We start from the raw sequence: 10,992 nt of genomic DNA, 5'->3' as shown, positions 1-10,992 counted from the left end.
TGGGAAAATGCTATTTCGGAATGTACAGATCAGCGCTCTGTTTACTAACGATCAAATGAAGCATTCAATGAAAATAACACCCTCCCTACTATCACACATGGGGAGGTTTTATAATGCTGTGGGGTCGCTTTGCTGCCTCTGGTACTGGGGGCCTTAAACGTGTACAAGACGTCATGAAATCAGCAAATTATCAGGTGTTTTGGAATCCAATATTAACCCAGTGTCCAAAAACTTTGTCTCCATTGAAGGCTGTGGGTCTTCCAGTAGGACAATGACCCCAAACACACATCAAAAAGCACCCAGGAATGGATCAAGAAGAAACACTAGACTGTTTTGGAGCGGCCAGCGAAGAGTCCAGATCTGAATCACATCCAAAACCTATGGCAAGATCTGAAAACAGCAGTTGGTCGAGAGCACCCCTCAAACTTTGAAGAATTAGAACAGTTTGCTGCTGAATAATGGGCCAAATTGCCAGTAGAAAGCTTCAGCAAGATCATTGATTGCTACAAGAAGTGTCCATGCCATTTGTCTTTATTTTCTAAATAAAAAATTGTAAATTTAAGTTTACAAGAATAAAATTGGTTCTGCAATGTTGAAAGTCCAATAACAAGGTGTGGAGACCAAACATTTTTTTTCAATAATTTATTTGAGAAGAAATAGGGATTTATTTAAGAAATTTGCAAGGGTGCCAATATATTTGTCCGCTACTGTATTTGTTCTAGCCCAGCACTAACACTCTTTAACATAACCCAGCTGATGAATCGGTGGTTGATGGGCTAGGGCTAGGCTACCAAACCTTTCTTTGTGGTCTCCAATAGAGAAACAAGGACATCTTACAATCATTGAGACATTTCTGCTCAAAATTCTTAGGATTTCATTATTTCTTTGTTTTACGCACCAACCAAGACTATTTTAAGCTTAAGGTAGATGGTACCTGCTTTTTTTCACTGCTGTTGGCTACCATAAATGTGTAACCTATCTTTGGTGTAACTACAGTATCTTCAGCTAGCTAGCTATCTCTGCTTCACTAGACTGCTAGACTGACTGGACGATTATTTGTCACTACCTTGAATGGAATGTTTGACAGGATGAACTTAACAAAAGTTGAATCATTTTATTAATATACTTCAGGAGAAATAAATGTGTAGGCTCTGGAGTGATTCAGAGGCCATCCTTATCTTCTCCTCTTTAAGCTTTTCCTTCTCCCTTTGCCTCTTCTCTCTCTCGCGCTCGGCCCGTGTGCTGACAAGACAATGGGCCACGGATCCAAGACCACCTCCTAAGGTGCCTGGTGGGAAGAAGGGAGAGTTGGTAGACTGTCAATGGTGGACAGAGAAGCAAACCCAGGTCACTGGCATGATAGGCAAACAGCCTACGCATCATGCCAATAGGGCTACCCCACTTGGTGGGAATGGGAATCACTCTTTTCACACCACTTCAATACCGAAGTGACTTTATCATAACAGGTTAGGAGAACTTACGCAGCAGGGTTAGGATAATTAAGGTTAGGAAAAGAGTTAGCTCTCCTAACCTTCTATGAAAATGACTTTGTATCGAAGTGGCGTGAAAAGAGTGTGTCCCTGGTTTGAATAGGAACATGACTCATATTAGCGAGGATCGCTACACTGCCCCCTCCGAAAAGGAAGGCACATACCCCCCTTCAAACACATCAGCCGCCTGACACGTCCAGATGTGCATTCCAATGGCCTCACGGCCGCCATCTCACTTCTGACACCAGGGTAGTGAATGGCGGGGTAGGGAAGCAAACCCGAGTCACTGGCGTGAAGGCAAACACCCAACGCATTGTGCCAATAGGGTTAACCCACTTAGTGGGAATTGTAACGTGCCTCTTATTAGCAAGAATATTTTCAGGCTGCTTTCCCAAAGAGAATTTGAAAAATAAACTGTTACGTGTTTCTTGTTCCCCATTTTCCCCTGTTAGTGTGTTTGTGTCCTGGGCATTACAGGTGTACAGAGTTGCGGCTAACGAAGGTGGGCGTGGCTGTAGCTGATTACAGAGAGGATATCTGTTTGCCGTGTAAGAAGAGAGAGAGAGAGAGAGAGAGAGAGAGAGAGAGAGAGAGAGAGAGAGAGAGAGAGAGAGAGAGAGAGAGAGAGAGAGAGAGAGAGAGAGAGAGAGAGAGAGAGAGAGAGAGAGAGAGAGAGAGAGAGAGAGAGAGAGAGAGAGAGAGAGAGAGAGAGAGAGAGAGAGAGAGAGAGAGAGAGAGAGAGAGAGAGAGAGAGAGAGAGAGAGAGAGAGAGAGAGAGAGAGAGAGAGAACACTTGTTTTTTTTGTTTGATTATTGGTGTTAATTTCTTTGTTTGTGTTTCAGCCTGTCCTCCTGAGGTGCTCCACCCTACCTAGGTCCTGGAGAAGGGAAAAGGTAGATCTGCCCATGGGTGTACATTCTCACGTAGATAACCCATTGTTTTATACACTAGGTTAGCCGGGCGGGTGTCACCCTTGTATTTTTCTTGGAACCAGGTAGGACAGTGGGTTAGGGTTTAGAATGTGTTAGGAAGGATTAGGTGTGTAGAAGAGGAGGGACCTTTTGTTTATTTTCATTACTTGGACCCCGAACCCAAACAGTTCCCTTCTCTTACCTTCCCTTGTTGTTTTGTTTCTTACTGATTATTTATGGGTGTTTTATATTGTTTATTTAACTAATTCACTAAACATCCCCTGAGGGTTAAAATTGAGTTCTGGTTGTGGTCTGATTTATTTATCGCTCATTGCACCCCACATTTCTTCCCCTTTCATCCGTGTTACCTGGTGTGTTTAGGCCCAGGCATTTACGTCTCCTCCTCAGACGAGCTACACCCGAGGGGAGAACGTAATATAAACTTGTAGAAGAGATAAGAGAACTAGTGAGAGAGCCTAATGTTCAGTTAGGCTTGAGATAAAATATTGGTTGTCTAGCATAGCTTCCTACCTATGCTGTATAAATGACCGCCTTCCTCCTTCTCCCTGTGAAAGGTCCTCTCGATTTGTCGTCGGTATCTCTCTTTGACCTTAGTATTTCCCCAGTTGAAGATTCTCCTACTGATACTTTCATCTTTCTTGTTCTTTTCCTCAATGATGCTTCCACCATCATCTTCCTCCACAGTCGCTTTGGTCCTCATCTCCTCCTTTGTCTGTCTCTCCATTTCTTTACTCTCCTCTTTCATTCTCTGCTGGTCTTTCTCTCTATCCATCTATTTCTTTCCACCTTTCGTTCTTCTCTTGCTCAAATGCTGTATGTTTTTCTACCTTTGCTTGTCTCGCCTTAATGTACTGCTCTTCCCATTTTTGCACCGGCGGTGCTCTGTCTTTCGTTTTGTCTCGCTTTCTCGATCGCTCCTTTGTCTTCATCAACTCGCTGTTTAGCTACCTTCCTCCGTTCATCCTTTTCCTTTCGCCTTGTAGGCCTACTCTCTCTCATCCTTCCCATTGCTTTTTATAGCTCCCTGTCTTTTCAGCTGATCAATCTCCGTTTGTCCTTTTCTTTCTCTCTGTTTTTCCTCATCTCCGTCTCGATCTCTGACTGGTTTGGTTTTGACAATCTATGTTATTCCTTCTTAACCCTCTCCATCTGTTTCTCCTCTCTGGAATCTCCTTCCTTGATAGAATTGATTCTCTTATCAAAGAAAAGAGATACATTCAGTGTTTCTGCCAGTGAACTGACTGACTGTATCATATCTACTATATCTATGGACTGTATTCTGTTTGAACCAAAACCAATATCAACAACAAAAACCAAACAATGTATTTGTGATGTAATGGTGCATTCCACCCATAGACTCAGCATGATCATTCACATGTTATGATTCCACCCACAGCAATTAAAAGGCATCCATTTGATCAATAATTTTCATGACATGAGGCAGTTTCGTGAACTTTATTTGATTTGTACTGTTTCCCTCTGGCAAACCAAACACTTTTAAATAAACCAATTAAAATGATGTCTACTCAGATTAATATTGCTCTGGTCCTACGAGATGTGACAGTAATTTCAACGTAGAACATTTCATTAAATGCGAAACCTATCAACCCACACACAACTGTACCACATTTATCTTTGTTGACATGGCATATGACATAGTGTCGTCTCTTTGTCTCTCACGGGTAGAAAATCCACATCATTACAAATTGCCAGACAAGGGATGCACATTGCTAGGTTTTTAAAGCGAGCATAAAATACACTGAAAGGTTATTAAACATAACATTTGAACTGTTGACCATAACTCAGAGAATGCAAATATCTACATAAACTAAACAGGCAGCACACAATTGTATTGTACACACATGGTCCTCCCTAGCTCAGTTGGTAGAGCATGGTGCTTGCAACGCCAAAGGGAGTCCTGGGACCACCAATATAAAAAGAAATGATGCACGCAAGACTGTGTCGCTTTGGATAAAAGCTTCGGCGAAATGGCATATATTATTGATATATTACACATTGTAATAGTACATGTACAGTATAAGTAGACTTTCACCCTGCACACACAGCGTTATACATCAATATGTTATTGAAAGAAGACAGACAAGCCTTGTTCTGCAGCACGGGCAGCAGGCGTATTGTTCTGGTCCTCATCTCTTCATGGCCTTTTCCCTTTTTTTATATTTCTTTTTTCTAAACATACCTTTTTCAGCTCCTCTTTTACCCTGTCTGCCCCCCACACCCACCCCTCTCTATATTATCTCTCCTTGCACCCCTCTTTCCCCCTCCTCCTCTGCTGATCTACTTGTTGAGGTATTTGGCCACTGAGTGGTAGGCCAGTAGGATCTCGGAGTCCTTGGGACAGGTATATCGGAACTCGTCCTGCTGGTTGGCCTTGGTCAGGTAGCGGGTCAGACCGGTCAGAGCCACAGGGATCTCAAAGTCACGGTACTTCCTACACACCACCTGTAGGGGGCAAGAGGGAACACACACACTGAACCACACTGAGCAACATTTAATCTGTTTACTATTGACACAGTGGTGTCAGTGGTACTTGTAGTATGTAGTCATACAGACCAATAAAAGGCCATGCACTGTATATATTCCCATCGTTTGATCTTCAAGACTACCCATACTGTCCGTATTTGATCACTACAGTGCCATGTTACCATAGCGACACCCCTGAGTTCACCTATAAATACCGTGACTAAACCTTTGCATTTCCTGATAGAGATTGAGATGGTTCCAACAGAGAGGAACAGAATAAATGAAAGGACAATAGATGACATAGGCAAAGGCGATGTGGTCTATGAGTTCCTGGAATGCTTGATCTGATAACCTTGACTATGTTGAGCTTGGGAAGCAGGTTGCAGTCAGCTAGACTGAGGGAGTTCCCATCCAGATAGTTCCGTGAGTACTGGCGGGCATCTGGGTTCTGGTCCAGCTCATGTGGGAGTGGCGTCAGCAGGTACTGATCCAACTTCATCAGGCTCTTCAGAAACTTCTTCTCCAGCACTGAGAAGCAGCAAAGCCTCATTAAAAGCTGGAACAAGGCTCATTTTAATACAGGACATACTGTTTCAATGACTCAGCGATTTCTTAACAACGAGGGGCTCTTACTATCATTGAGGCCAGGGTTAGGGTTCTTGATGTATGCAGAGAACTTGTGGAAGATGTCATCTCCAGCACCGTTGGACTCCTTGTAGCGACAGCAGAGCTTGGGGTACCTGGAAAAGCATTGCCATTAGCTCTCAGCTTTCTGGATCAGTGAAACCAGTGGAGGATACATTTGACTGCAAAGAGGTTAATTCACCCGGAATAAACATTTATTTATACATTACCTGTCTCGTTTGCAGTGTGTGTGTGTGTGTGTGTGTGTGTGTGTGTGTGTGTGTGTGTGTGTGTGTGTGTGTGTGTGTGTGTGTGTGTGTGTGTGTGTGTGTGTGTGTGTGTGTTTCTGTGCATTTATGCCTGTTTATGTTCATCACACACTCACTGTGGAGGAGCCAGGGCCTCCTCTAGAAACTCCTCGATCTTGTTGGTGTCAGTGCGCACCTCCTCCCCGAAGATGAGGAACGGGGGCTGAGAACCTGGGGCCAGGTCCTTCAGCACCTCTGGAGCCCTGACAACCAGAGGACCAGATGAAACACATGAGGGAGAAAGTCACTCAACTGCACACTTCATCTGTTACACACAATCCTCTAGTCGTTCTGTTATCATTAGCAGTTCATAAGTAGTGACAAATGACTTTTGAGGATGCATGGGCATGTTTGGACAAGCACTTGGATTCAGGCGTGGCTTGGATGTAGGGAACGGTTGCTTTAGGTGTATTGTGGAGAGTGTATGTGTGTGAGGGTGAATAGCCACATACGTACCTCTTCATGTCCACTGTGGTGAGAGTGAAGTTGGCCCCCTTCAGCCAGAGGATCATAAAGAGTCGCTGACAGAAGGGACAGTTCCCCACGCTCTCCCCATCATCACTGGCCTGACGGGTGGAGGGGTATTCGAGAAGGACTTTTTCATAATGTAAGTGCAGTGGAACAAAGACGATTTATTGCTGTACTTGTTACACTATACTTTCTTATGTAATATATATGCTGTAGTAAGGACACTAATGTAAAGTGTTACCGTTTTTATTTATATAGCACTTTTTACAACACTTTGCGAATCAAGATAATTGAGTCATTGGACTGTGAGGAAGTGAAGGCATTTTCAGCAGCAGGGGATAAAGACAAGTAGAAAGCCTCCAAACTGGACAATCCTCTTTTTCAGTTTCTGTTCACCTGACCTGGCTTCAAACAGAACACACACCTATACGCTGTAACTGTACAGGATTTATGTAAACAACAAGATTTTATGAAGATTGCTTCAGGGTCATTGCATATTATTTTAATCACTTTCTGACTGCACCCTTTTGATTTGAAAAAAAACCTTCCATACATACAGTACCAGTCAAAGGTTTGGACACGCCTAGTCATTCAAGGGTTTTTCTTTATTTAACTATTCTCTACATTGTAGAATAATAGTGAAGACATCAGAACTATGAAATAACACACATGGAATCATGTGGTAACCAAAACAATCTTAAACAAATCAAAATATATTTCATATTTTAGATTCTTCAAAGTAGCCACCCTTTGCCTTGATGACAGCATTGCACACTCTTGGAATTCTCTCAACCAGCTTCATGAGGAATGCTTTTCCAACAGTCTTGAAGGAGTTCCCACATATCCCATCTCAATTGGGTTGAGTTCGGGGGATTGTGGAGGCCAGGTCATCTGATGCAGCACTCCATCACTCTCCATGGTCAAATAGCCCTTACACAGCCTGGAGGTGTGTTGGGTCACTATCCTGTTGGAAAACAAATGATAATCCCACTAAGCACAAACCAGATATGATGGCGTATCGCTGCAGAGTGCTATGGTAGCCATGCTGGTTAAGTGTGCCTTGAATTCTAAATAAATCACTGACCGTGACACCAGCATTCCACCCATACACCATCACACCTCCTCCTCCATGCTTCACAGTGGGAACCACACATGCAGAGATAATCCGTTCACCTACTCTCCATCTCACAAAGACACGGCGGTTGGAACTAAAAATCTCCAATTTGGAATCATCAGACCAAAGGACACATTTCCACCGGTCTAATGTCCATTGCTTGTGTTTCTTGGCCCAAGCAAGTCTCTTCTTCTTATTGGTGTCCTTTAGTAATGCTTTCTTTGCAGCAATTCGACCATGAAGGCCTGATTCACGCAGTCTCCTCTGAACAGTTAATGTTAATGTGTGTCTGTTACTTGAACTCTGTGAAGCATTTATTTGGGCTGCAATCTGAGGTGCAGTTAACTCTAATGAACTTATCCACTGCAGCAGAGGTAACTCTGGGTCTTCCTTTCCTGTGGCAGCCCTAATAAGAGCCAGTTTCATCATAGTGCTTGATGGTGCGATTGCAATTGAAGAAACTTTCAAAGTTCTTGAAATGTTCCGCATTGACTGACCTTCATGTCTTAAAGTAATGATGAACTGTCGTTTCTCTTTGCTTATTTGAACTGTTCTTGCCCATAATATGGACTTAGTCTTTTACCAAATTGGGCTACCTTCTGCATACCACCCCTACCTTGTCACAACATAACTGATTGGCTCAAACGCATTAAGAAGGAAAGAAATTCCACAAAATAACTTTTAACATGGCTTACCTGTTAATTGAAATGCATTCCATGTGACTACCTCATGAAGCTGGTTGAGAGAATGCCAAGAGTGTGCAAAGCTGTCATCAAGGAAAAGGGTGGCAACTTTGAAGAATCTCAAATATAAAATATATTTTGATTTGTTTAACACTTTTTTGGTTACTATTTTATTCCTTATGTGTTATTTCATAGTTTTGATGTCTTCACTATTATTCTACAATGTAGAAAATAGTAAAAAATAAAGAAAAACCCTTGAATGAGTAGGTGTGTCCAAACTTTTGACTGGTACTGTAAATGAACATGAAAAAAATCTAAGTTTACGCGTTTTTAGATCATTGATGTTAAAGTTTTAAAAAGTATAATTTATTTTTACAAATAAATTATAAAATAGTTTGACAATCCTGTTTTTAAGTTTTCCAATGATATCAAACTAAACCGTTTATCTTCTTCTCATGATAGGGTGGGGCATGCAAAATGGGTCAACGTTCATCTATATCCTGAAAGTATAAGTCCTTGCTGTATGCTCTCTCCCATTCCAAGATGGTGGAACTAAAAGGTACCCCTGTTGTTATAAAACAGGACTAAAGTTCAAAACACAGTAATACAGTCTCCATTGGAGGCAGGTTAGGATTCTAACTCTTACCTTGATGAAAAGTTCAATCTTGGGGACCTCCGCCATCTCTCTCAGTTCCTTCGAGCTTAGCAACTAGTTAATGTTGGTTCTCAGAAAAGCGAGAGCTGTCAGTGTCATCCCAATCCACACACACATGCATACACACACGGCTAAATCACCGTAGGTCACCGAAGGTCAGAGGATCCAAATGGTTCTCTTAGTGATGAAGGTCAGATTTGCTGTTATGATAAAAGATGGTCAGCTCCTCCACAGGAAGCAACAACACTGGTTTGTTAGGACTAATCCTCTATTCCTCCCTCTCTCCCTCTCTTTAGTACCTCTCTGTCGCCTCTATCTGTTTCTGTGTCTCTCACCACACCCGTCATCTGTCTCTGAAGAAAACACCCCCACCAGACCTACCAGTCAGACCAGTAAAGTGAGATCACCCCACCTATTCTCACTCTCCCACAGGCCTCCAAACAATGTAATGTCAGTGTGGCTCTCTTTCTCTCCCACCCCCTCTCCCCCACCTTCCTGCGTACCTTACCCAGCTATACATTTTGCAGTGTTTTTGGTGGACACATTAAGCCCACTTTCTGTCTTCGAGAGAATTTATGACCGGCTGAAGACCTCGTCATTCATCTGAAAACTCTCAAAGATGACAAAGAGAGTTAAGTTAAGGGGAGAGAGACAGAGAGAGAGAGAGAGAGAGAGAGATTACACAGACCCACAAAGAATTTGAGTGGCAGAATACCTGACCACGGTGACTGACCCAAAATTAAGGTAATCTTTGACTATGTACAGATTCAGTGAGCATAGCCCTTTCTAGGGAGTTTTTCCTAGCCACCGTGCTTCTACACCTGCATTGCTTGCTGTTTGGGGTTTTAGGCTGGGTTTCTGTACAGCACTTTGAGATATCAGCTGATGTAAGAAGGGCTATATAAATACATTTGATTTGATTTGATTTGCATAGCCTGGCTCTCAAGAGAAGACAGGCTATGTGCACACTGCCCACAAAATGAGGTGGAAACTAAGCTACACTTCCTAACTTCCTGCCAAATGTATGACCATATTAGAGACACATATTTCCCTCAGATTACACAGACCCACAAAGAATTCAAAAACAAATCCAATTTTGATAAACTCCCACATCTATTAGAAGAATGGTGCCAGACGGGATGACTGCCGTTTAACTTGCTCTTAACCAACTGTGCTATTTTCTTTGTTTTTTCATGTTGTTTGTAACTTATTTTTTAACTAATTTTGTACATAATGTTGCTGCTACCGTCTCTTATGACTGAAAATAACTTCTGGCATCAGAACAGCGATTACTCACCTCGAACTAGACAAAGAATTATACTTTAACGAGTCCGACGCAAAGGTTATACTGCTTTCTCTGGAACAGGCCCAAATCCCCGTCCTTTGCGTGAAGAAAAGATGGAGAAAAAGGGAGCGGCGGTCGGGATGCCTTCTGAGAATTCGTAGGCGAGTGAGTAAACCCCTCAGTCCTATTAGTCGATGTGCAATTATTGGATAACAAAATGGATGAGCTCCTATCAAGGATATCCTACCAACGGGACATTAAAAACTGTAATATCTTATGTTTCACTGAGTCGTGGCTGAACAACAACTGTCCTCCGGCAAGACTGTCAATTTGTAAATAACAGCTGGTGCACGAAATCTAATATTAAGGAAGTCTCGAGGTTTTGCTTGCCTGAGGTAAAGTATCTCATGATAAGCTGTAGAAAACACTATTTACCAAGAGAGTTTTCATCTATATTTTTCGTAGCTGTCTATTTACCACCACAAACCGATGCTGGCACTAAGACGGCACTCAATGAGCAGTATATAGCCATAAACAAACAGGAAAATGCTTATCCAGAGGCGGCGCTCCTAGTGGCCGGGGACTTCAATGCATAGAATCTTAAATCCTTTTTACCTAATTTCTACCAGCATGTTTAATTTGCAACCAGAGGAAAAAAAACTCTAGACCACCTTTACTCCACACACAGAGACAGGTACAAAGCACTCCCTCACCCTCCATTTGGCAAATCTGACCAAAACTCTATCCTCCTGATTCCTGCTTACAAGCAAAAACTAAAGCAGGAAATTCCAGTGACTCGCTCAATAAGGAAGTGGTCAGAGGTCGCAGATGCTAAGCTACAGGACTGTTTTTCTAGCACACACTGGAATATGTTCCGGGATTCTTCCAATGGCATTGAAGAGTACACCAAATCAGTCACTGGCTTCATCAATAAGTGCATCGATGACG

General features: G+C 42.5%; 1 protein-coding gene across 1 annotated transcript; it reads right to left on the bottom strand.

The window, feature by feature from the left end:
- Positions 1 to 3,864: 3,864 nt before the first annotated feature.
- Positions 3,865 to 9,095, bottom strand: clic3 (CLIC family member 3). The gene is made up of 6 exons (XM_014128357.3): positions 8,751 to 9,095; positions 6,296 to 6,405; positions 5,917 to 6,042; positions 5,541 to 5,647; positions 5,260 to 5,435; positions 3,865 to 4,886 (listed from the first exon to the last, which is right to left on the bottom strand). The coding sequence occupies exons 1-6, from the start codon at positions 8,784 to 8,786 to the stop codon at positions 4,722 to 4,724; spliced, it is 720 nt and encodes a 239-aa protein (XP_013983832.1). The 5' UTR covers positions 8,787 to 9,095; the 3' UTR covers positions 3,865 to 4,721.
- Between the last annotated feature and the right edge of the window lie 1,897 nt (positions 9,096 to 10,992).

The sequence above is a fragment of the Salmo salar genome, chromosome 11 (assembly GCF_965601325.2).
Source record: "Salmo salar chromosome 11, fSalSal1, whole genome shotgun sequence".
Lineage (NCBI taxonomy): Eukaryota > Metazoa > Chordata > Actinopteri > Salmoniformes > Salmonidae > Salmo > Salmo salar.
The sequence above is the reverse complement of the archived record's forward strand: the minus strand, read 5'-3'. Positions and strand labels throughout refer to the sequence as shown.